This window comes from Prionailurus bengalensis, chromosome E2 (assembly GCF_016509475.1).
Source record: "Prionailurus bengalensis isolate Pbe53 chromosome E2, Fcat_Pben_1.1_paternal_pri, whole genome shotgun sequence".
Classification (NCBI taxonomy): domain Eukaryota; kingdom Metazoa; phylum Chordata; class Mammalia; order Carnivora; family Felidae; genus Prionailurus; species Prionailurus bengalensis.
The window spans coordinates 11,000,361-11,025,827 of record NC_057352.1 but is presented as its reverse complement, the minus strand read 5'-3'; the positions used below and the strand labels follow the sequence as shown (position 1 = coordinate 11,025,827).

At 59.8% G+C, this 25,467-nt stretch overlaps 1 protein-coding gene across 1 annotated transcript; it reads left to right on the top strand.

The window, feature by feature from the left end:
* The first annotated feature begins 445 nt into the window (after positions 1-445).
* PPP5C (protein phosphatase 5 catalytic subunit) lies at positions 446-23,496 on the top strand. Its single transcript, XM_043600477.1, has 13 exons — positions 446-664; positions 6,455-6,696; positions 14,324-14,471; positions 15,151-15,272; positions 18,107-18,172; positions 18,490-18,588; positions 19,382-19,487; positions 20,301-20,443; positions 20,577-20,664; positions 21,429-21,469; positions 21,558-21,736; positions 22,700-22,781; positions 22,970-23,496. Exons 1-13 carry the CDS (start codon positions 544-546, stop codon positions 23,030-23,032), a joined length of 1,500 nt encoding a protein of 499 aa, XP_043456412.1. The 5' UTR covers positions 446-543; the 3' UTR covers positions 23,033-23,496.
* The last annotated feature ends 1,971 nt before the right edge of the window (positions 23,497-25,467 follow it).

The following is a 25,467-nucleotide window of genomic DNA, read 5'->3' as shown; positions in this document are numbered from 1 at the left end:
CTTTATTCCGTTGGTTTGAGAAGCCACGCATTTTTCGGGGGGGGGGGGGGTGGTAACTGCCTCGATTTGCTCAAGGTCACACGAGTAACTGGCAGTATGGCTAGCCTCCCGGCTCTGGTTCTGCGCTGGGCACGGTGCTGCCTGGCAGCCACACCCACCAACCCGAGGAGACCGCGGGGAAATCCCACCCTAAAACCCCCCGAACTTCTGCCGCCTCGGGACACGGTAACTCTGGGGCGGGGGGCCACGCCAGACCTTCCTCCCGGCCCCCCGCCCCGCGAGCCCCCTTCCTCTCCGCCCCCCCTTCCCCCCCCCCCCCCAATGGCTCATTCTAAGAAGGGCGCTGTCTGGGGGCCCTTTGGTCACCTTGTCCTCCGCGCGCTCTACGGCGAAAGGGCCCTGCGCAGGCGCGCGGAGGGCGCCTTCGGGGCCCGCGCTTTACGACACTTGTGCAGCAGCGGCCGCGGCAAGTCGGCACTCCTTCGCGACGATTCGGCCGGGTGCCGCTGGCGGCCGTTGCCAGGGTGGGGGTCGCTTTGCGGCATGGCGATGGCGGAGGGCGAGCGGACTGAGTGTGCTGAGCCCCCCCGGGACGAGCCCCCGGCCGATGGCGCCCTGAAGCGGGCAGAGGAGCTCAAGACGCAGGCCAACGACTACTTCAAAGGTGCGCCCGCCCGGGAGGGGGCCGGGGTGGGGTGGAGAGCGGCCCAGGGCAAGGGGTGCCCGGCCCGCGCGGAACCATGGCAACGCGGAGCGGCAGCCTGGGCGCGGGGCAGGCACTACCAAGTGACCGGGCGTGGGGAGGCAGGATGGCGCGACCCCGGGGGCGACAGAGGGGGGGGGGGGCTCTGACAGAAGGGGTGATAGCGAGAGGTGGCGTTCGGAGCGGGTGCTGCTAAATGGGGAGGCCGGAGAGGGCGCTACCAAGTGTGAGGCGGGAGGGGGACGGGAACGAGGGCACTTCCAAACGTGAGGTCCTTGAGAGGCGTTAGCTATGGTGAGCCCCATAGAGGGCGCCTTCAGGTAGTGACAGGGGCCTCGGGAGTGATGGTGCTACCAAGTGGGGAGGTCTAGGGTGGGTGGCACCAAGTGGGGCCTGGGGGGCACTGTCCCAATTGAGTAGGGAATTGTAAGGGCGGAGGGGGGGATCGATCATTAGGTGGCAAGGCGAGGAGGTAGGAGATTTGGGGTTGCACGAGGAAAAGGGATGCGTGGGAGGCTCTGGGAGTAAAGGTGGGGGAAATCCCAAGAATAGTATGACATAGGATCTTGGGAAAGAGTAAGATGTGGGGGCACTCATTCATTCATTCATTCATTCAGCATGTTTATTGAGCACCTGCTATGCGCTAAGGACTCTGCTGGGCTCTGGGGTTATAGCAGTGAATGAGCCACATGTGGCCCTGCCCTTTTATAGCTTGTAATTTAGCAGGAGAATCAGACATTGAGTAAAAACACCAGAAATAATAAAATACTTAGAAGTTGTGATGAGGGCTTTGAACCCCCCCCCCCCCCCCCCGACAGGGTGTGAAGTGGAGATCGGGCTGGAGGCTACTGCGGTCAGGGAAGGCCTTAACTGAGGAGAAGGCATTTAAGTAGAGAAGAGTCGCGAAGGAGTGTTCCAGGTGGGCGCAGAGACATGTGCAAAGGCCCTGAGGTAGGAAATGAAAGACTGGCGTGGCTGAAACTTTAGCGGATCGGCAGGGAGACTGATACAAGATGAGTTTAGGACAGGGGCCAGCCCAGGTAGGGTTTCATAAGTCACTGCAAAGCTAGTTTGGATTTTACTCAGGTGTCCAAGAGGAGACATTGAGTAGATAGATGGTGCAGTCTGGAGCTCTGAGGAGAGGAATTCAGGCACGGTCAGCCGATGAGTGGAATAGAACACCCTCGGAATGGATGAGGCCTTGTAGGGAGAGAAGGGGCCGGAACCTTGAGGAATCCTAATGTGTAGAGAAGAGGAAGCAGCTGAGGAGAAGTGGTCCGTGAAATGGAAGGAAAGTCAGGAAAGATGAGAGAAGAGAGTGCTTCTGGAACGAGGGCGGCTGTGGCCCGGGTCACATGCTGCCAAGGCGAGCACCGAGCAGTGCCCGTGGGATTTGGCTCCACGGATGTTGGTGCTAGCTAGCCTTGACGGGAGCAGTTTCTGGGGACCGGTGGGGGTGGGCGTCAGCCTGGAGAATACCGAAGAGCAAACTGGGAAGTAAGGAAGGGACAGCGAATGCTGACAAGTGAAGTGTTTCATCCTTAGGGATGAGAGGAGAGGAGGGATCCAGAGCGCCCGCGGCCTTCAGTGGGAGCACAGGGGGGTTCAGAGTGGGAACGTGGGTCAGGCTGCAGCACCGAGAAGGAGGTAGGAAGGACCCGTGAGAGATGAGGCTTGGAGGTGGAGCCTTGGCGGCTGGCTGGGGGGGTGGGGGGGGTGTGCGGATGTCATCCTGGGGGTGGTGAAGAGGCCTGGTGAGATCCCCCAGCCGCCTGGCTGACATTGGATGCGAGAGACGGAGACTAGGATGGCCGACAGGTGAGAGGCGTGGTGGTGCCGACCGGAGACTGAAAGCGACTCAAGAAACGCATCAGAGAGGAAAAGAGGGCGGCCGCCTGGAGAGAGGGAGGAGGGACCCCCCCCCCCCAACCAGGCGAGGAGAACGGGGTCGGGGAGGCCTATCCTGGCAAGGGGAGCGGAACCTGGCACCAGGGAGGTCAGTGGGGCTGGAGTGGAAGAGGCAGGAGAGGGGGCTGAGCTTTCTGCTGCGGCCTCTGGGGAGCCATGGATAGTCGTGAGGAGGGGAGGGACGGGGTCAGGTTTGTGCTTTAGCAAGACCCCTGCGGAGGGGGCAGGACCGGAGGCTGGGAGACCAGGGAGGAGGCCGGGGCAGGAACCTGGGCCGGGCAGGATGGAGGCCAGACCAGGGCAGGGCGGGGCCGTAGGGATGGTGGACGGATTTGAGAGATGTTCAGGAGGCTGGCCTGACAGAACACGGGGACTGGCCTGGCTTTGGGGGTTGAGGGGTCAGGAGAGGCGTCCAGGACAAGGCGCAGCCTCTAGCCGGGGGACAGCGAGGAAGGTGGGGCCATCCCCGAAATGGGGCTCCGGAAGAGCGGCAAATAGGAGGGTGGGTGCTGGGGCAAGGTAAGACTTCTGGGAAGCCATAAGTCACGGGGAGGGGCTCCTTGCCCTCCAGGCCCCGGGCCCTCGGAAGCCCGAGGGCTGGGCAGGCCGCCAGAGGTACTGGCACTGAGCTGGCTGAGAGGAGAAGGGTCCTCCTGGTCCAGGCCCCTCACTGCCTGGCAGGCAGTGGCAGGCACCGAGCCCCAGCCTCCGGGGCTGTGGGAATAACAATAAAAAGAATAATTACCGCTCTCCTTAATTGAGCCCCTGTGGTGGCCAGGTACACGCTTCATCTTCCCCAGGGCGCTGGGAGGGAGGGAGGAGCGGCCCTGTTTGTTTCTTAGAGGAAGCTGAGGCTCAGAAGTGAAACCGCTTGCCCAAGGTCAGAGTGTGAGCCCGGATATCCCCCTTCCTCGCCACGTGCTTGGTGCCCCTGTTCAGAGTCCTTACCTGGAGCTTGCAGGCAGAAGAGGGTAGCCCCTTGATTGGGCTCAGGCCCCTTCCGGAAGCCCTAGGGGGCAGAGCGTGGTCCCCGATGTTGCCCAGCTCTCTTCCCCTCTCTCTGGGCCTCATCGCCCCCCTTCTGTAAAACGGGAGGGCTTGTATTTAACCCCCAAAGACGCCTCTGGGTCTCTGGCTTTGTCGACATGGTTAAGAGCTCGGGCTGCCTGGATTCAAATCTTGTTTCTTCCTGTTTCGTGCTGTGTGACCCCTGGGCAAATGGCTTAACCTCTCTGTGCCCTGGTGTCCTCCTCCTCTAAAATCTGGAGGACTGGATGCACTCGTACTCGTAAAGCAGATAGAACAGGTTCAGGAACCGGTGTTGTTGGGCAGGTGCGTGAAGTGCAGCTCTTCCCATTTCCTCTGCTTGGTTCTCCTCTTTGTTCACTCATTTTTTACTCACTTCTTTTGCAAGCATCTGCTGATCGCCTTCTCTGCTGTAGCCGCATTTCACGCGAGAGTTTATTTAGCCCTCAGAGCCACTAGACGAGGCAGGGCGGGGCCGATCGGGCTCTGAGACACCAGGCTCCCCACCCCAGGCCAAACGGGCCCCGTGAGTAACACCTCAGCCGTCAAGAGAGCTGGCCAGCTGGCCTCTGGAACACAGCCAGGAGGCTGAAGTAGTGGCATTCCAGGGAGGGTCCCTCAGACTTCGGCTGTCTGGATCTGCCCTTGCTTGTTTCTGGGAAGTCCTGGGCTTGCCCTCCGGGTCTCCCAGTCCTGGAGAGACACACCCATCACCTGACGGTGATGGGCAGGGCTGGGATAGGGGAGCCCAGGGGCTGGGGCGGCCCAGAGGAGTGCCTCACCCAGCCTGAGATTGGAGGAGGGCTTCCTGAAAGAGGGGACATCTGAGCCATTTGACAGATTGCCAGATATTAGCCTGCAGGAGGGATCGTTATATTGTTCTGGCCGTCTCCCCAGGACATGACTTCTTTTCCTGGTGTCATTGTGTCTGTCTGTCTGTCTGTCTGTCTGTCTTTCTGTCTTTCTTCCTTGGCCCATTCATTCAAGAACTATTCATGGAGCCTGGAACCCTCTTCTTCACCAGACTCACTGTCATCCTCTAGGTCTCTGCTCTGGCATCATCTTGGTCTGCCCCTGTGCTAAACACTCTGGGTCATCATTGTCTGGATGGGTGTGTGTGTGTGTGTGTGTGTGTGTGTGTGTGTGTGTCCCATTGGACTGTGAGCCCTAGGAGGGCAGGCCAAAGGACTGCTGTGTCCTCAGACTGAGCAGGGGCTCAAAGAAGTAAGACAAATGGGTCCTGCCCTCACAGGGCTGAGGTTCAAACTGGGGATGTGGATTATAAGCAATGAAAACAAAGGAAAGTCATGGTTCATCCAGTGGCGCTGGAACCACACTGGAGAAGAGTGAGGTGGGAGTGAGGGTAGGAATTCCCATTTTAGGCCAGTTGTTAGGAGAAGGACTCTGAAACTCCAGTCCAGAGGGGGTATGTAAGTTGCCCAAGACACCCAGCAGATAAGAGGTGGGGCCAGGATTGGGCCCGGGCCACCTGCCGCTGTCTGCGTGCTCCTTGTGCTAGGTTTCCTCTCAGGGGTCCCCTGGTGTGAGGGTGAGGCTGGGCGCGTTTGGGTCTTGGCTTGGCTCGGAATTGCCACCTGCCACCTGCCTTGTGATCGCAAGCACGGGATCTCCCTCTCTGGGCCTCCGTACCCTTGTCTGGAAAAGGGGGCTGATGCAGCTGTCCTCAGGGTCATTGTGAGGGTTCAGTGAAGGGACTCGTGTACCAAGAGCCCCGCACGGCAGCTGGCACATCATGGTCCCCCAAACCAGGCAAGCCTCTGAGCCTTGCTCTCCTGCCTGTCAGATGGGCACGTGGGAAGGGTCCAAGCCTGGCTCTGCAGATACAGACTGGGTGTCTGACCTTGAGCAAGGCTTCTGTGGCTCATCTCTAAAGTGAACACCAGATGGTGCTTATGCCTTGGAGATGTGAGGATTCCACGGGTGACAATGTAAAGCGCGGGGCACAGCCATAGCTCGTTGCAAACAAAATCAGCCTTTTCCCCTTGGTCAGACACATCCTGTCACTCTACGCCTAGAACATCGATATCTACACCCTACCGTGGCTGTGGCCTTCGGGATCTGTCTTGCCAGCCTCCCTGCTCTCAGCCTCCTCCACCCCAGCCACACCAGCCTCTCAGTGGTCCTAGGACACAAGGCGTGCGCTGGCAGCACACCCCCTCACTTCCCACCCCGGGGCCTTTGCACCTCCTGTTCCTTCTGTTGGGAATGCTTTTCCTCCTGTCCAGTTTGTTGCTTCCTTTGGGTCTCTGCCGGTGTGTCCCCTTCTCCTTGAGGCCTAAGTAGGTTCCTTCTCCTTTCCCACTTCCTATTCTCCTACTAGGCCCCTTCTTTGGGCTTGTTTACTTGTGTGAGTGTGGGGGCTGGCCAAGCAAAGGGCTCAGGGCGGACTCACATGTGCTGGGTTCACAACATCTCGGCTCTGGCACTCATTGATCTGTCCTCTCCGGGCCGTGGGACCAGAGGAGGACCCTCTGGAAGTCCTGCCTCGAAGAAGTAATGCCCCGGTTGGCACCTTAAGGGGTGATAGCTGGGGGTGGGGTGGGGGGGTGGGGGGGTGGTTGCGTGGAAGTGACTTTGAGTCCTGGGGATTCGAACCTGAGAAGACCAAGCCCGTGCCGGGGTGGGACGGTTGGAACAGGGAAGAGGGGGGCGGGCCGAAACAGACGTTTCTGAGCTCAGCTGCGGACCTCGGTTTTCCCACCCGTGAGTGGGGGGAGCGGGCCAGGACCCGGCCTGGGGGCCGCTCCTGCCGGGTGGCGGTGGTCTTGCCTCAGGCCGGCTCCTCCGTCTCCTCAGCCAAGGACTACGAGAACGCGATCAAGTTCTACAGCCAGGCCATCGAGCTGAACCCCAGCAGCGCCATCTACTATGGGAACCGCAGCCTGGCCTACCTGCGCACCGAGTGCTACGGCTACGCGCTGGCCGATGCCACCCGGGCCGTCGAGATCGACAAGAAGTACATTAAGGGCTACTACCGCCGGGCCGCCAGCAACATGGCGCTGGGCAAGTTCCGGGCCGCCCTGCGTGACTACGAGACGGTGAGCCGGGCCTCGGGGTGCTTGGTAGGCGGCGGGAGGGTGTGAGGAGGCCGGGCCCGCGTTCACTCACCCCTCACTTGTCCAGCGGCTCGGCCTGGAGCACGCTTTGTGGGTTCCTATCCCGGCTCTGCTGTCACTTGCTTAGTGAAGTGACAAGTTACCTGGCTTCGCTGTGCCGTCTTTTTTTCTTTTTTTTTTTTTTAATTGTTTTTGAACGTTTGTTTATTTTTGAGAGAAAGAGAGAGAGACAGAGCACGAGCAGGGGAGGGCCGGAGAGAGAGGGAGACACAGAATCCGAGGCAGGCTCCAGGCTCCGAGCCGTCGTCACGGAGCCCGCCCGACACGGGGCTCGAACTCACGGACCGTGAGATCATGACCTGAGCCGAGGTTGGACGCTCAACCGACTGAGCCCCCCCCCCAGGCGCCCCAAGTGCCTTCTTGTCCGCGTCACGAAGTGGGGGAGAACACTGAGACCTGCCTCTAAGGGTTGCTGTGAAGAATAAATGAGTTTCTGCTTTTTGTGCCTTTAGACCAGTGCCTGGCACGTAGTCCGTGCTCTGTACCCACGAGCTGTTGTGGTTATTGTCACTGTTGGTGAATGAGAGCCACGCAGCCCATATTCTGGTGGAGTTCCAGTCTGGAGGAGGGCGAAACGCAAACCTGTGTCCCAGCTGAGGCCAACAGAGTCCTCGCAGGCGGGTTACACGCTCGGAAGAAGGCGGAACGGGGCGATGAGCTGTAGAGGGCAGCGGGTGGGGCACGTGTTGTGATGAGGTGACAAGGGAGAGGACCCAGGGCACCGCGGGAAGTCACTAGTTCACCCGCTGGTCAGCCACTCCCATCGCTACGATTGCTCTGATGGTAACGGCAGGCAGGCGCTGTGACATCCGGGGGCCAGCACTCACTCCAAGCGTGTCCCATGCCCTCCATGGGGACTGGCAGCCCAGGGCAGGGCAGGGATGGTGATGAACCCCACTGTGCGGATGGGGAGGCTGAGGCCCAGGGAGTTCAGCTACCTGCCCGTCAGCGTGCAGCTGGCCAGTGGCAGAGCTGGGATTCGAACCCAGGCCCCCGTGTCTCCCCGGCTTCAGAGAGTGAGCCCCCTGAAAGGAAGGATTTTGCTTGTTCGGTTTATTGGCTCAGTGCTTGGCACTCTCAGGGGCTCAGTCGGAACGTGCTGCATTATTACTTACCCCTCACCCCCATACTACTTTATTTCGTTCACCATACGCGCTGAGCAGCCTCTGTTGGGTGGGGAGGGTGCCTGGGGGCTGAGAGCCACAGGCTGCAGTTAGAGGGAGCGGGGCTGGCCACCAGCCTGGGGTGGAGGGTGGATTTTAGGCCAAGTGAAGTCTTGAGCCAAGACAGGGCCAGGGGACACCTGTATTGGGGTGGGGGCAGGGCCGTGGAAGAGGTGGTTGCTTAAAAAAAATTTTTTTTAATGTTTATTTTGAGGGAGACAGAGTGCGAGCAAAGGAGGGGCAGAGAGAGAGGGAGACACAGAATCCGAAGCAGGCTCCAGGCTCTGAGGTGTCAGCACAGAGCCCGATGTGGGGCTCAAACCCATGAACTGTGAGATCATGACCTGAGCTGAAGTCGGATGCTTAACCGACTGAGCCACCCAGGCGCCCCAGAGGCGGTAGTTTAGAGACTGGGGTCAGAATGGAGAAGGGAGTGGGGTGCCCCCTGGCAGGATGGTGTAGGGAGCCCCAGAACAGTCCTTACGAGCTTCGGGTCCCAAGCCGTTCCCCAGCCCAGCCTCCCCTTGTTGTCCCCTGGTGTCCTCATCTGGAGAATTGTGGCAAGAGGAGTGGCCACCTCCGGAGTGGCCGTGGGGCTCTGGCGAAGTGGTGTGAGTAGAGGTCATTGGGGCGCAGGGTCCAGTAATGAGTAACCCGGGAGGGCACTCAGGGTTGGATGGGGGCAGGGTTTCTCTGCAGGGCTCGCGGTGCGGGGAGAGGCCTGGAAGAGCCGGGCAGGGTGGAGGGCCGATGAGCCTGCGCACAGGCCTGTGCCAGTGTCTTCACCGTGCCCAGAGGTGTAGGGAAGTCCTCCCCGGGTGGGGGGGCGGGGAAGGACCCTTCTTGTGGCTCTGGCCCAGTCGGGGGCCTAACCCCGCCTACTCTGTGAGGCTGAGATGGTCAGTTCTGGCCATCTTGTGGAAATAACCACATCGGAACTTCTGCCCAGGCCTTTTATGCCATGGAAGGCAGGTGAGGGGGATCCACAGACTCTTGGGGACCAAACTGAGGCGGGGGCCACGCTCAGCATTTAAATCGTCACAGCCTGTTTCCCTGTGGTGGCTTCACCAGCAGCGGTGGGAGTCCCCGCACGAGCCTGTGATCCTTGTGGGCCCTCCATGTGCCTGCAGGCTGTCCGCCTCTCCACGCTGCCACATCTCATCGGGCTCTGTGGGCAACGGGCAGAGGGGCCGGCCCGGGGCAGTTTGCCCTCCGGTCTCTACCTCCTGCCCTCCTCCCTTCCAGAGCTGTCTGGAGACATGCTTGCTGGAGCCTCAGGCCCGCTCTCAGATCCTGGCATCCTCGGAGGCGGAGCCAAGATGTGACCTTGGTTGAATAACAAGCCTGAGGCTCTGCCTCTCTGTGGCCTGGCCCTTCCTTTCTCAGCCTCAGTTTCCTCATCCGCACGCTCACTGTGGGCCCAGCTCTGTGTGAGCTCTTTCCATGCGTGAATTCAGTCCGTTGTGCAGGCAGGAAACTGAGGTCTAGAGGGGGAAACCCCTCCTCCCGGGTCTCCTGGCCAAATTGGGCCCTGAACCTAGAGTTCCAGCCTGTAGCTGTGAGTGAGCTGTGAAGCCAGTTTAATGGTTTGAGACCAGCACCTCTGTCTTTCATCAAATAGAGTAGAGAAGAAAACAACGGTTCATTCGGAGGAAGTGGGTATACGTATTTGTGAAAAGCTCGTTTTCACTTACGTGAACACGGGCGTGTGATATAAAGTATGGATTCCTTACCGTGAGTCATAGGCGAAAGCCTCAAGGTCACTAATGTAGGAGTTGGTACTGGCAGCACGGTCGGGACACCCCAGCTGTAAGCCGTGTGGCCCGGAGTGCTTTGGCTCTCTGCCCTCGGTGTCCTCACCTGTAGAAGGGCCCACCTCAGGGCCTTCTCGGGACGATTCAGGGAGATTTGTACATTTGCAGCGGGACCTGCCCACACTACACACTTGATGGCATTTCTCATGGGGGTGTCGGGGCGGGGGGAGCCCATGGCCCACAGGAAGGGCTGTTTGCAGGTACCAGGACCTTGTTAGGGGCCCCGGGCGGGGGGGGGGGGGGCACGTGTGTCTCCCTCTGCTGGTGGGCCCTTCCAGGGCCCCTCAGTAGGAACAGTCTCCCCTTTCCACCCCCTCATCTCAGGTTAGTCCTCTCAGAGGGACCCTTGCTCCCGGATTCCCTGTCCCATTTTTGGGTCCTCTTCTCGAAAGACTGCCCTTCCCCCTCACCCCACCATCTTCTTTCCTGTCTGTGGTTGGCGCTCAGATGGTCTTGTGGGCCCTGGCTGGATCTGGGGGACTCCCGCAGTCCCCACCCCGCTTTGTGGATTTTGGGGGTTTGGTTCACAATGCGGCTCGCCCTCGGGTTTCTTCTCACAGCATAGTCCAGCGCAGTCAGTCAGAAATGCGTCTTGCCTTGCAAGCCCGTGCAGGCGCCCGCACACCTAAGGTGTGGCTGTCCCCACGGTTGGGGGAGCAGTCAGCTAAGGCCTGGCACAGTGCTCGCCGTGGGCGGGGCGCGATTGGGACCTGCCTGCCCTCGTAACGGAGTCGTCACACCGACCCTGTGCATGGGGACTGTTCTCCCCGACCTACAGATGAGGAAACCGAGGCCCAGAGGGTAGTTCGCTCCCTGAGATCCTGCAGCCAGGAAGTGACGGTCTCGTACCGGAGTCAACCACCTGGCCCCTGGAGGCACGCAGCGGGCAGAAGCGTCTCGGCCTGGCATCCTCCTGTGGCTCAGCCCCACTCCGGCGGGCTCTCTTCTCTTCTGCTTTATTATGAATAAAAGGGACACCGAATAAGACCTCAGTTAACTCACTAGAGGGTGTCGCCCTGTAGGGTGAAAACCCTTGTGTCCTGCTTACGGCTGTCACTGCAGTGCCTGGCCTAGGAACCTGGCTCTCCTCCAGCTCTCCGTGTGCCTCAAATGGGCACGGCCCCTCTCTGGGGCACAGCTCGTCATCTATGCAGGGTAGGTCATCCAAATGACCCACAACGCGTAGTCACGTGGGTCCCCCGAGGTCAGGAACGCTCAGCCTGGGCCCGGCTCTCGCTGCTGGATGACAGTCCCTCACCCTCAGTTCCAAACTCGGGCCGTCCTGAAAAGGCCACCGTTGTAGTTAAGTTCAGGCAACTCATCTGGTGGCAAAATCTGACCTGAACTGACGAGAGGTCATTGATGGTCTTGGTGCCTCCACGTCGGGTGACCGGAGGCTTTGCTGCAGTGGTGGGAATACGTGTGACTGCTCAGTGCCCCTCGGATCTGCTCGGGGCGTCACGTAACATAGCTGTTCCTGGTTACCCGACACGTGCGAACCTGTGTTACTGTGTCACTAGCTCGAGCACTGTGGGTCTTGCCTGTGAACAAGCCCAGCTCAAGGTGGCCCTTTTTAGAAACAGCTTTTTTTTTTTTGTTTTAAGCTGATTTATTTTTGAGAGAGAGAGAGAGAAACAGAGCGTGAGGTGGTGAGGGGCAGAGAGAGAGGGATCTGAAAGATCCCAGAATCCAAAGCAGGCTCCAGGCTCCGAGCAGAACCCGACGCGGGGCTTGAACTCAAAGAACCGCGAGTTCATGACCTGAGCCGAGGTCGATGCTCAACCAACTGAGCCACCCAGGCGCCCCTAGAAACAGCTTTTGGAGAGCGTCGTAGCTTCACGTGCAGTGGTAAGGAGGAATAGAGACCCCGTTCTCCCGGTTTCCCCCGCAGCACCTCTGGCGTGACCACACAGACACCACAGTCAGGATATGGACCCCAACACGGCCCACATGTCGCTTTTTACAGAAGAGTCTAGTGTTGAGTTCTGAACCACCAGGCCCCTCCAATCGGGAGCAAATGACCCCCCGCGGGAGCAGGGAGGCCCAGCAGGGCCACTCCCGCTTTCCCAGCCCCATAGTGAGTCCTATAGCAGCGGCCACTCTGGCCGACGGAGCCCTCGGCAGGGGTGCCGGCACCCTGCCCTCGTCCTAGAGGCTGAGGCGGGGCTCAGGACGGGGAGGGCCTGCCTTCAGCCCCTGGAGGCCTGGCCCTGTAAGTCCCTGGAGGGCATGCGAGGTGCTGTGGGGACGAGTGGCCGAGTGAGTGACGGTGGGCAGGGAGGGAGCACCCACTGTGCAGGTGGAAGTCAGGATCCTAGGCAGGGAGAAGACGGAACTCTGGCTTCTTGGGCCTCAGATTCCCCATCCATCAAATGGGGCTTGTGGTAACACCCAACAGAGCTGCTCTGCAGGTAAAGGGAGCAAGTTCGCCGTGCTCCAGCACATAGTAGGTGCTCAGGAAGTGAGCCGTGTGTTGTTACTGCCGCCGCTCCTCTTTTTCCGGCCTTGTTGGTATTTGTCCCCGTCCTCCAGCCATCCTGCGAGTTCTGTGAGAACAGGGGACCTGCCAGGGGAAATGCTGAGTGCCTCATCATTTCCTTTTGCGGGGGGGGGGGGGATTCATTCCCTCCTGGGATGCAGCCGCAGCCTCGCGGGGCCGCCTTCCAGTGGGGAGAGAGCCATCTCCAGCCGTGCTTAGGGCTGGGGCAGGTGAGCCAGGGGCTTGTGGGAGTCCAGAGGGGTGTCTGACCCAAGCTGGGGGAGTGTGGGGTGCTCCTCGAGGAGGGGACAGCGGAGCTGACAGCTGGAGGAGAGGAACCAGGAAGGGGTTGGAGACGGACGTGAGGTGTTCTGGGCCAGGGGGCAGCCTGTGCCAGGTGACAGGGAGCTGGCACATTGGACACTTGTGAGTTCGGTCGGGCTGGGTGGTGCCGGGCAAACAGAAAGCAGGGGTGGGCAGGCCCTTGTGTGCCAGGCCAATAACTTAAGCCAGGCCTGGACTTAACCCCAGGGTGTGGACTCAAACCCTGTCCCCACTGGGAAGGACTCCAGGGGGTGCTGCCTCCCTCCCGGGCCTCGCGCCACACCCACACCCCAGGTGGAGCCGCCTGGCAGGATACCCAGGCATGAGCCTGCCCAGTCAGGGAGGAAGCCGTCGCCTGCCACGGCCCGGCTTCCTGCCGTCCACCGGGTCTGTGCACCCGTTCCCGGGGTGGATGAGCCATGGTGACCCGCAGGGGTTAGCAAGGGCCTTTGCACAGGCTTCTGGTTCACTCTGCCAGGCTTTCCCCGGGGGTGGCGTCCCCACACTTGAGGGCCTGCTTTGACACTTCTCTTCACACCCCCAGCACAGGAGCCGCAGGGACCTAGCTCCTCGGGTGGCCAGCAGAATGGGCAGGCCCGGCGGGGTCCACTCAGAGCAATCATAGTTACAGATAACTAAACTGAGTCCTGGACGGGTGACGTCCTTGCCAAAGGTCACGGTGACGAAGCGGCAGAGCCGGGATTCGGATCCAGCCCTGTCTGCTGCTGAACTTGGGAGGATCCGAGTTTGTAGAAAGCAGGATAGAAGGTGGAGGGAGGGGTGGGCACAGGCTCCTTTTATTGAGAACTTACTGCACCCCAGAGTCACGTGCCCGGGGCTTTATTGCGTATGATCCCATTTCGAGCACAGCGGCCCAGGAAAGGGGCCGTGACTAGAAGCCGACACCCGTGTGGACTTTACTCCTGATGGCGCGGCTGCACACACTTCGTGCGTGTCTGCTCCTGTGACCGTCACAGCCGCCCGGCGTTCCTCTGCCGAGGGTTGGCGGGGCCGGGATTGGAAGCAGGCGGCCTGGCTCTGTGGCCCGTGGTCTTGACCGCCCTTCGGAGGAGACTGAGGGGATGCCGCTAGGTGCTAGCCGCTGTGTGCTGAGCCCCGTCTTCATTACTTGTCCTTCCAGCCGCCCTGCCAGGTGGGGTGTGTCCCGTCCCCCCTTTCACAGATGAGAGAAAACTGAGGCTCAGGGAGTCCAGGTTCCCCAGCAAGTCCTTGGTTCTTCTGCTGGGTCTGGGCTGTTCGTTGCCACGGTAGACCCAGCCCCCCCTTTCCTCTTAATCCCCTCCCCACTCGGTATTGACTGGAACGTCAGTAAAGTGAGCCTCGGCCGGTGTGGCTCCCACGAGGAACCTAAAGCTGAACACGTGCTCGTCAGATGGGACACATTTAACGACAGAGCTAAGATTTTTTTTTTTAATGTTTATTTATTTATTTTGAGAGAGAGAGAGAGAGAGATTGGGGGAGAGGCAGAGAGCGAGGGAGAGAATCCCAAGCAGGCTCCACATTGTCAGCACAGAGCCCGACGTGGGGCTCGAACCCATGAACTGTGAGATCATGACTTGAGCCGACACCAAGAGTCGGACGCTCAACCGACAGCGGAGGCCGGGTGGTCTGGCTTCCGTGTTCGTGGAGCCCGGGGCCGGGCAGCCGCGGCGTTCCCCCGTCCTGTCTGCTCCTCTGCGCCAGGCGGGCTGTGCCTGGGCGTTGATGCCTCTTGTCTCCCTCCCCCCCTCCTCACCCCACCCTCCCAGGTGGTGAAGGTGAAGCCCCACGACAAGGACGCCAAGATGAAGTACCAGGAGTGCAACAAGATTGTGAAGCAGAAAGCCTTCGAGCGGGCCATCGCCGGCGACGAGCACAAGCGCTCCGTTGTGGACTCGCTGGACATCGAGAGCATGAGTGAGTCAGGCCTGGGTGCCTAGAACATTCCACGTTCTTGCAAGCCCTCTCCAGGCCCTGTGCGAGCTGGGGGGTGCGGGCAGGGGCGGCCGCGGTCTGTTGCTCCTGCATTCCTGGGAGCTCCACAGCCCAGCGCTGGGGCTTGGGTTCCCGCGGTTCAGGCGAGGTGGACGAGCCCCTCGTCCCGCCATCGGGGCCTAGCTCCCTAGCGACATCTGTACCGCCCGCCCCGCCCTCACGGCCCCCCTCCCTCCCTCCCCCCCCCCCGCCCCCGCCGGATTTGTGTAGGTCCTCTAGGCGCTCAGACGATTCAGTCCTTCGTTCCACAGATAATTATCGAGCGCCTGCTATGTGCCAAGCGCTGTTCCAGGCACCGGGGGTACGGCTGTGAATAAAATACTCTCAGCCCTCGCGGAGCTGATGCCCTGGTGGGGAGAGAGGGGACTAGACGGTGTCGAGTGCTGTAAAACCACGCAGGCAGCGGGGAGAGGGGGTGCTGGAAGAGGGGGCGCACTGCACAGAGAGGCCAGGCACGGCCAGCCTGAACAGAAGCGCCTGGCCGGGGAGAGGAACCTTCACCCTCCGTCGTCCTCTCACCCTGTCTGCCCCGTGCCTCCTCTCGGCCTCACGGTGGCCGTGGCCACTGAGTCTTGTCCCCCACCTCCCCCATTCACCCCAGCCATTGAGGATGAGTACAGCGGGCCCAAGCTTGAGGATGGCAAGGTGACGGTCACCTTCATGAAGGAGCTCATGCAGTGGTACAAGGACCAGAAGAAACTGCACCGGAAATGCGCCTACCAGGTAAGGCCCCGTCGGGTGCTGCACGCACCTGTGACCCCAGGATAGCATCGCGGCGCTGGCGGGGCCCGGACCCGGCCACAGAGGGCGGCTCGAGGCGGAGGGCCGTCACGGCAGCCGACGCTGCTGAGCACCGTGCGGATGCGGTCCTTATTCCCGACGCTGCGTTCTCACGGCGAGCGTTGCCATTTAGTTACTTTTATTAATAGTTTTCCTCTCCCTGCCCCATATGTTCACGCATGTCGTCTCTTCCACTGGATCCTGTACACATTTGTCACAGTTATTTTAAAGTCTCTGGTAATTCTGCCATCTGGGTCATCTCTGGGTCTGCTTCTGTGGTCTGTTCCTCACGTGTCTCATCAGTTTTTGTTGGATGCCAGACATCTTGTGCGAAAGAACAGTAGAGACTGAGCTAAATAAGGAGTTTCTACGGAAGATGGAGGGAGGCCCTTTCTTCCGTCGGGCCGCTGGCGCGAGGGGCTGTGTCCGTCTGATCTGCCGTCTCGGGCATTTTGCTGGAGTTAGCCCACCACGGGCTTGCGGTGTTTTCAGACTGGAGTCGGGACTCTCTCTTTAGCCCTGGCAAAATCCCAGGGATGTCTTGACGTTGTAACGTCTCCAGCTTCTGGAACTGTGGGAGAGCTCTCTGATTTTCAGCCTCGCGGCCAGATTTTTGGTGTGCCGGGGGAGTTCTGTGCTCTCCCGTTCCGCCCCCACTTTTGTGCTGCCTTGCACCCCGCCTTCCGCGACGGCCGTGTGAGCAAGCTGGCAGGTGAGGGGAGAGGCGTTCGGAGGCGGGGGCTTCTCCGGTCTGTCCGCTGTCACCAACATACCGCTGGCTTCCCTCACTCTGGGCCTCGGCGCCCCTTGGCCTCTTGCCCTCCTGCCGCGCTGCCGGGATAGGTTGCTTCCCAGGGAAGGTTGCTGTCTGCCGTTGACTGATTTAGATTTGAGCGCACGCTCGGCTCTCAGATGGTTTTCGTAAGATTGGATTTTCTGGGTGCGGGGCCTGTTGTCATTAGCGCAAGAATGACCGTACAGTTTACAGCTTTCTCCATTCTGACCAGAAGTGGACGCCTTCTACTTTGTTTAACATTTGGGGGTTTTCCCCCCTACCTCTTACCTGTGAAAACTGTCAAACCTGCAGAAGAATCAAAAGGACAGTATAGTTAATATTCTTGCCCCCTTCACCCAAATGCACCAATTAACATTTTGACACGTTTACTTTCTCTCTCTACATATGTGTGTGTATGCACACACACTTCTTTTTCTTTCCTTCTCTTTTCTTGGTTTTCTTTTCTTTTCATGAGCCAGAAGTAAGTTGCATCATAACCTGTATCTCCTAAAACCAGGATATTCTATGTGACCACAGTTCAGGTGTCTCACCTTAGAAATTTAGCGTTGATAAAATAATACCGACTAATGCAGACAGTCCACAGGCCATCCACAAAATCTGGAAACACTGACAAATTTGTATGACAAGGTCAAGGTCATCTTTAATCTTCACGTAGCAAAAACTAGTATTATCTACATTTCCAGACAAATACTTTAACTCTTTAGCTTACCCAGGTTTCCCCAAATTAGCTGTTTTGTGGTTTTGGTTTTTTTGTGGGATTTTTTGTTTGTTGTTTTCAAGTTTTTTTTTTTTTTTTTTTTTTAAGTAATCTCTGTACCCAATATGGGGCTCTAACTAAACAACCCCAAGATCAAGAATCACATGCCCCGCTGACTGAGCCAGCCAAGCGCCCCTGTGTTGTTGGTTTTTTCAAAATCCAGAATCCATTGGCAGATCAAATACTGCCTTTTTATCTCCTTTCATCTAGAACAGTCTCCTGCCCTTTTGGGGAGACTCTTTCACGACACATCTTAGACATGTCCAGGCCAGTTGTTTTATGAAATGTGCCACATCTGGATTCGTCTATGTTTCTTCATGATGCTGATTATCTTAAGAGGAACCCAGAATCTCTGTTTCCGTGTAAAATAACGCTGATGTTTAGGGGCGCCTGGGTGGCTCAGTTGGTTACACGTCTGACTTCAGCTCTGGTCATGATCTCACAGTGCGTGAGTTCGAGCCCCAAGATGGTCTCCGTGCTAACAGTGTGGAGCCTGCTTGGGATTCTCTTTCTCTCCCTCCCTGTCTGCCCCTCCCTCACTTATGTCCTCACTCTCAAATAAGCTTTAAAAAAAATAATAACCGTAATGTTTCAATTTTTTTAATGTTTTGGGGCACCTGGGTGGCTCAGTCGGTTGAACGTCCGACTTCAGCTCAGGTCATGATCTCGCGGTCCGTGGGTTAGAGCCCCGCGGTCGTGGGTCTGTACTGACAGTTCAGAGCCTGGAGCCTGCTTCAGATTCTGTGTCTCCCTCTCTCTCTGCCCCTTCCCCACTCACACTCTGTGTCCCTCTTTCTCAAGAATAAATAAACATTAAAACAAATGTTAAATTTTGTAATGTTTTTATTTATTCTTGAGAGAAAGAGAGAGAATAGGGGAGGGGCAGGGAAAGAGGTAGACACAGAATCCGAAGCAGGCTCTAGGCTCCGAGCTGTCAGCACAGAGCCTGACGCGGGGCTCAAACCCACGAACCGCGAGATCATGACCTGAGCTGAAGTCAGTCGCTTAACCGACTGAGCCACCCAGGCGCCCCAGTAATTCTAACGTTTAAATGCTGTGGCTCCTGCCAGCGCTCACTTGTCTGGCCTCCGCTGCCCGTTCCTCGCCTGCCTCTCCCTCACCCTCCGCTTGGCAGTGTCTCTTGGTCAGCCCAGGCTCTCCGGGGCCCGGGGCGGACAGCAGGCCCTCCCCCAGGCCCCACTCACAGCCCACCCTGCCTTCCAGATTCTGGTACAGGTCAAAGAGGTCCTCTCCAAGCTGAGCACACTCGTGGAGACCACGCTTAAAGAGGTGCGTGCCGTGGGGCAGTGTGTGGACGGGCTGGAGGTGGGGGGCTCCCTGGCTGGGGAGGGGCTGTGGAGCTCAGAAACTCACAGGCCCACCTGGCTTGGTCTGCCTTCCCTCTCCCCCTACCCTGTGTCTCTCCCCTGGATGTCCCTCTCTTCTCCTGGTCTCTGTCCCACCCTTTTCGTTTCTGTGTCCCCTGCCTGTGTCTGTCGCATGGTTCTTCTCGGTCCGCCATGACCTCTTGCCCCTCCCCTCACCCCTGCCCCCTCCCCACGTCTCTCTCTGGGCCCCTCCCTCTCCGGTGGCCTCTTTTCTTCCAGACAGAGAAGATTACGGTGTGCGGGGACACCCACGGCCAGTTCTATGACCTCCTCAATATATTTGAGCTCAACGGTTTACCCTCGGAGACCAACCCCTATGTATCCTTCCTCAGAAGAGCAGACCCTCCCTGTCCCTCCACCTGGATTTGGGGGAGGCACCGCAGCCAGAGAGCACAGTGGGAACCCGCGAAGGGAGAAGCCTGAATAGTCGCTCAGGCACGGGGATGTGGCTGGAGTGGCCGGCCAGCGTCAGAGCGGCCAGGGCAGGTCCCCCTGCGATGTGTGCCCGGGGCATGTGGCTCAGTCCCTCTGGGCCTCAGCCTCTCTTCATCTTGAAATGGGGCTGCTGCAAGATCAGACACGTAACGGCCCCAGGCACTGCCACTCCCCAGCTGCGTGACCATAGCAGTGACGTCACCTCTTGGTGCGTCAGATTCCTCATTTGCAAAATAGGGATAATGGGGTCTGACTCACTGGGTTGTTGAGACGGGTAAATGGGTTCATCTGTGTGAAGAGCTGCGTGGCCCACAGTCAGAGCTGTGTAAGTGATTGCTGATGTGATGACCGTTGCTTGATGAATGGCCACCAGGCCTGTGAATATCGGGTGGGACGGTCCATGTTCCGTTGCCCCTATGGCAGACTGACCACCTCATGTCACCCTCCACCGTCCACTTCCCTGAGAAACGGATGAGGTTGGGGATGTCAGGACCATCCCGCTGGGGCTCCAAGAGGCTGGGCGGCTGGGCCAGAGCCAACAGCAAGGAAGAAGACCACAGCCCAGATCCCCTAGCCCCGCTGACATCCCCACTCCTAGGGTGGCACCGGCAGGAGCCGTGGGACATGGGGAGGCTGGGGAAGGAGCCCCCACTCCTTGTTTTCCTTAGCAGAGCAGATATTTAATGGCGACTTTGTGGACCGCGGCTCCTTCTCCGTAGAAGTGATCCTCACCCTTTTTGGCTTTAAGCTCCTGTACCCAGATCACTTTCACTTGCTTCGAGGTGAGCTTGGGTGGCAGGAAGGTTTGGGGTCAGTGTGGCCTGGTGCAAGATGAGCTCACCAGGGAACAAGGGCCACTGGGGGGCGGGGGGGTGGGGTGGGTGGGCAGGGGCACATGTCCATTAAGAGGTGGAGAATTGGTCTGGGTTGAGGGCTCCATTGAGACGTGGGGAATGGGGCCGGGCTGGGGGCTCCATTGAGAGGTGGGGAATGGGGCCGGGTTGGGGGCTCCATTGAGAGGTGGGGAACTGGGCTGGGTTGGGGGCTCCCGAGGGCCTGAGCGTCAGCACTCGGCACATGGTAGGTGCTTGGTGACTGTCTGCTGTGGGCTTCCCTGCGGGAGGTGAGAAGAGCGAGCCCCAGCGGAAGAGTTGATGACGCCAGACTCGGCAGACACAGGGGCCCGGGCAGCTTCCTTGTCTGCCCTGAGCCCTGGGAGTCCCGGGAGGGCAGAACGAGGTTGTGTGCGGGAAGTTAGAGGCACAGCGAGGGGCGGGCCCACGGCACGCATCTTGGAGGGGCCTGTTTTTTGTTCCGACCTGCCCCCTTACAGCCTGGAAGGCACGCAGGTTCTCCAGAAAGGAGCCCAGGGGCCAGGGGGCAAGGGACATACCCATGGTCACTCCAGGCTGGGCCAGGCCTAGGCCTTGTGGCCACCTGCCCAGTGTGTGCCTCTCAGAGAAGGGGCTAAGAACAGTGTCTCCACCTCACTGGGTTTCTGGTGTGCTTGTGTGTTGTTGGCCTCAGGCCCCTGGACCCGGGCCCGGGGGTGCCCGTGCAGGGGGTGCTGACCACTTCGCTCCGCTCCTGGCCAGGCAACCATGAGACGGACAACATGAACCAGATCTATGGCTTCGAGGGCGAAGTGAAGGCCAAATACACGGCCCAGATGTACGAACTCTTCAGTGAGGTGTTCGAGTGGCTCCCGCTGGCCCAGTGTATCAACGGCAAAGTGCTGGTGAGGGCGGCAGGCGGGACCCCTCGGGCCCCTTCCCGCGCCCGCGCCCGCGAGGGCCGCCCTGAAGCGAGCTGGAGGGTTGGGGTGTGGCCGGTGCCTCCGCTCACACAGCTGTCCCCGCACTACACCCCAGATCATGCACGGGGGCTTGTTCAGTGAAGATGGCGTCACCCTGGACGACATCAGGAAGATTGAGCGGAACCGGCAGCCCCCGGATTCAGGTGAGGGTGGTGGGCCGGGTGGCAGCCCCTTCCCTCCCGGGGCCGCGGCACCTCCTGCGTGGGCTTCCTGCCCTTGGCGAGGATGGCAGGGCTGAGCCTCTGCGTCCTCGCCTGTGACTCGGGTTGGCGCACTTCCCCACGGGGCTGTGCCTGCAAGGGAGTGTTCTCGCTCACCACGTGGGGCGCGCTCTGGTCACTTGTTTGTGAGTTCTGGAGAGTGACGTACCGGGGCTCCTGTGCTAGTGAGGACAGGTGGCCGAGTACTCACACGCACGCACGCACGACTGTGGGAAGTGTTGCACAGGGCATGGGGAGGGTGGGGTGCTGGGGGTCCGGATGGCCTCTCTAGGAGCCGCACCAAGGACTGACGGGAAGGAGGCACCTGCCACGCAGAATTGCCCCGGGCAAGCACAGAGGGGCTCGGGGCAGGTGTGAGCTTCGCACACAGGAGGAACAGCTGGCAGGGCAGTGGTTTTGGGGTGAGCGGGGATGTACTTAAAGGGGGTTGATGAGGCCCTGCAGAGCCTCAGAGGCCTGGGGGAGGAGCTTGGGCTTTGTTCCTAGGGCAGCGGGAGCCCCAGAAGGCTTTGAGCAGCAGAGGGGTGTGATCCGAATAGCACTGTTAAAGGGTCCTCCCCCTGCGGGGCCGTAATACATTGGCTGGATCTGGTGGGGCGGTCACGGGGCTCAGAACCCCATTTCACGTGCCTCTGCCCGGCCTCCAGCCCAACTGCACTGATGTCCCCTCTCCTTCCCCCACCCAGGTCCCATGTGCGACCTGCTCTGGTCAGACCCACAGCCGCAGGTCAGTGTTCCCCAGGCTGGGCCGGCGGGTGCGGGCTGCGGGCAGAGGGGGTGGGGCGGGCGGCACCCTGAGCCCCCTGTCTCCCCAGAACGGACGCTCGGTCAGCAAGCGGGGCGTGAGCTGCCAGTTTGGCCCCGACGTCACCAAGGCCTTCCTGGAGGACAACCACCTGGACTACATCATCCGCAGCCACGAGGTCAAGGCCGAGGGTTACGAGGTGGCACATGGCGGCCGCTGCGTCACCGTCTTTTCCGCCCCCAACTACTGGTGGGTCCCGCCTCCGACCCATCTGGGCCTCCCTTCCCCACCCGCTGTTGCTTGTGTTGCTGGTTTTTCCTTTAACTTTTTGTGGTAGAAAGTTTCAGAGACACACGAGAGCAGGTAAAATCGTACAAGGAACACCCACGTCCTCATCACCCGGGTTCAGCAGTTGCCAACCCGGGCCGGCCTCCGGCCACCCCCACCCTGGGCATCACCGCTTCCGTGCTCCGACACCCCCTGGTGCCCCTGAACCTTTTCGTGCAACCGGAATTCCACTGTCACTCTGTCAAGTGTCAGATGGGATCACCTGAACGCAGAGTCCCGTTTCCTCGTGTCTCTCAAAAATGGCTCTCGTTGGTTTGATTTCTTCCGAGTAACAGGGGACACATTCTTGGTCTTTCGGTTCCCTGTCCCTCCTCCCCTGTCACTTGTAGGCTTTTGGTTGAAGAAACCAGGCCCCTCGTCCCCCAGAGTTGCCCATGCTCTGGACCAGGCCGCCTACACCCTGCGGGTGCCGGTCACCATGTTCCTCTGTCCTCTGTTTCTTGGTGGTTAGAGCCAGGGTGTGCTTGGGTCAGAGTCCAGGCTTTGGCGAGCGTCCTGCCTCCGTGGGGGCACATGTGCCCCCCACCTGTCCCCTGCTTCCCCTTCCGCCTCTGCTCCCCTCCTGCCTGAACCTCCTGGGCCCCCCTCCTTTCCCCCGGATTCCTGCCTTTCCCAGTTGGCCTCTCTCACTTCTGTGTCTGGGGCTGTCTGTGTCCATGCCTCTCTCCCTCTGCTCTCAACGTCTCTGACTCCGCTTCTGTCAGTGTCTCTGATGGGCTCTGTCCGTCTGTGTCTCCCTCTTCACTGGGACTTTCTGCCATCCAGCCTCCTTGGGTCGCTTCGCTCCAGGCCCCTCCCCAGCCCTTCCTTGTGTTTCCCGCCTGCTCCCCACCCCTGACCAGCTGCTCTGCCCTGTCCCCACAGTGACCAGATGGGGAATAAAGCCTCCTATATCCACCTCCGGGGCTCTGACCTGCGGCCCCAGTTCCACCAGTTCACAGCAGTGGTGAGTCACCCCCTCTGTCCCCTGCTGTCCCTGGCCTGGGGAGCACAAGGCTGAGGCCCAGTCAAGGACAGAGTGCAGTGCTCAGCAGCTCTTGGGGGGAGGGCTGGTCTCTGCATCTGGTGTTCAGACAACCCCCCTGAAGCTGCCCTGTTTCTGTCTCCCTTGCCGTGTGTGCTCTCGTGTCCCAGCCTCATCCCGACGTCAAGCCCATGGCCTACGCCAGCACGCTGCTGCAGTTAGGGATGATGTGATGTGAGGCCCGCATCCCAGGGCCTGCTCCCCATCTGACCCCAGGCCCAGCCCAGGGCAACGTTGGACCCCCTTTTACTTTGTAAAGTTTGTATTTATTCCCCTTTAGGTTTGCAGAGGGGGTGGGGGGCCGGCCAGAGGGTCCGCTCCCTGGAGAAAGAGAAAGGAGGTGGAGAGGCCAGGGTTGGGGCACGTCCGGGCATTGCGGAGGGAGGCCGCGGCGGGTGGGGTGGGCGGGGCCCAGAGGCTTCCCCGCCTCCCTCGTTTGCATGGCCCCTCCCCCCTGAAGCAATAGGGCCCCGCCATAGGAAGACCCCCCCCCAGAAGGAGGGTCATCAGGGAGGCCTCGCCTGCGTCTCCCCCTCCTGGCGGCCCCGAGACGGGGCTAGGCTGGGGTTCACCCCCTTCCCCAGCTATTTTATGTCTGTAATTAAATATGTTAAAATAAAGTCATTATTGTAAGTCAGCTTGTCTCAGATGGTGGAGCTGCTGGGATTGGGATGACCACATGATCCAGAGGGGTGAGGGTGGGGGAGCTCGAAGCTCCACCCCCCTCATCTCCCACCTCCCTGGGGTGCCCTGGGGTGTACTGGGGCTGGGGGCCCGACCAGCCAAGCTGCCCTAGTGTCTGCCCTCACGTGGGCTCTTGAGGGAGCGACTTGCCACCCGGGAGGGAGAGCCCCGGGCAGCGGCACAGGGTGCGCTCCGGGGAACAGCGCCGGCTGGGCCGGCGAGGCCCGGCGGGAGCAGAAGCTGGAGGAGACTCGTTCTTCCCGCCTCCCCCCGCCTTCCCCCCCACCGACGATCCTGTCAGCGAGTATGTGCTGGGTCTGCAGCCTGCCCTCCGTCGCGCACAGCCTGCCAGGGCAGACCCCACCCTGGTTCCTGCAGCACCCGATGGAGCCGACTCCCCCACCAAGGAAGACCAGAGGTACCGTCTACCGCTCCGCTTTCCTTCTCCATCAAAGATTAATATCGAATCTTACCCCGGCTGCTCTGCCTGGCCCTGGGCCTGTGGAGAGAGGCCTGTTTTCAAGTTTGAACTCCTCTGGACCCACCTTTTTCCAGGGAGATGTAGACCTGGGGTATTGTCTACGGGCAGGTGACAACAGTAGGAGGGTTGAGTCCTGTGAGCACTTTGATCCCCTGGGGGTTGCCTCCCCCAGGGCAGAGATGAGCAGATGGCATTGCTAATTCCACAGTGACGTCTGGGAAGGCCCCGCGGTAGGGTCCTCTCTCTGAAGGAAGTCAGCATCGTGGCATGTGAACGCCCTTCCTGGGGGCCGAGCACTGGGGGTTAGAATATCGCGGGGAAGGTAGGCGTGAATCCCTGTTTGCCGACCCCAGGGGTGTCCCGTGGGCGGTGTTGTGGGAGGCCTGCAGGCCTGTGGGGGGATCCCGCCTGCTGAGAAGCTGCCCTCTGCAGGCGCGCTGGGGCTTTGGGTCGCTGAGAGCTGCAGTCAGGAGTCCCCAGGCCACCCCTCACGTTCAATACGTGCTAGAAGAACTCACGGGACTCAGAAAAGTTATTATGGTTCCAGTTTATTACAGCCCAGATTAAAATCCGCAAAGACAAGAGGCGCACGGGGGGAGATCAGGAGGGACCGGCCCGGAGCCCACAGGTGTCCTCCACGTGGTAGAGTCACCCAGCACAGAAGGTCGCTCAAGCCTTGGTGTCCAGGGGCTTTATTGGGGTTGGTCGTGTTCACTGCCTCGCCCCCATGACTGACCCTAGTCTCGGGAGACACAAGCTGATGTCCCGTGTCCCAGGGTCCCCAAACACAAATCACACGTAAGTATAGGCCACCTCGAGTGGCCCAAAGCCCTGGGTAAACAAAGACCCTCATCAGGGAGGACATTCCCAGGGCTTCAAGATCCCCTCCCGGGAGCTGGGCAAGGGCCAAACCTTTCTTCGGGCAAGGTGAGTCCTTTATTGCACAGCTGTGCAACAAACAACTTACTGGCCTTAGACGCCCATGTGTTTGCCTCGGTTCTGTGGGGTTGACGGGGCTGGGCTCTGCGGTTCTCAACTTGAAATCTTAGGCATTTGCGGTCAGGTGATATCTGGGGCTGCCGTCACCCGAAGACCAGCCTAGCTGCACGTCCGAAGTGGCTTATTCTAAGGCCTGGCCGCCGGTGTAGGCTGCCGGCTGGGGGCTGTCACTGGACCATCCACACACGGCCTCCACGTGGCTTGGGCTTCTCGCGGCATGGTGGCCGGGTCCCACGGGGCCGCGCGCACCCCACAGGTCCAGGTGGAAGCCCACACGTCTTCGTGAGCTGGTCTCGGAAGCCGCCCTGCGTCGCTGCCACCGCATTCTGCCTGTCGTCGAGCCCCTAAGGCCGACCCAGATTCAAGGGGGCAGGGAAGTAGAAATAAATGCATTTGTTTATGCAAATGCCTGATTATTCAAAGTAGGTTTTCTTGGTTGAGCTC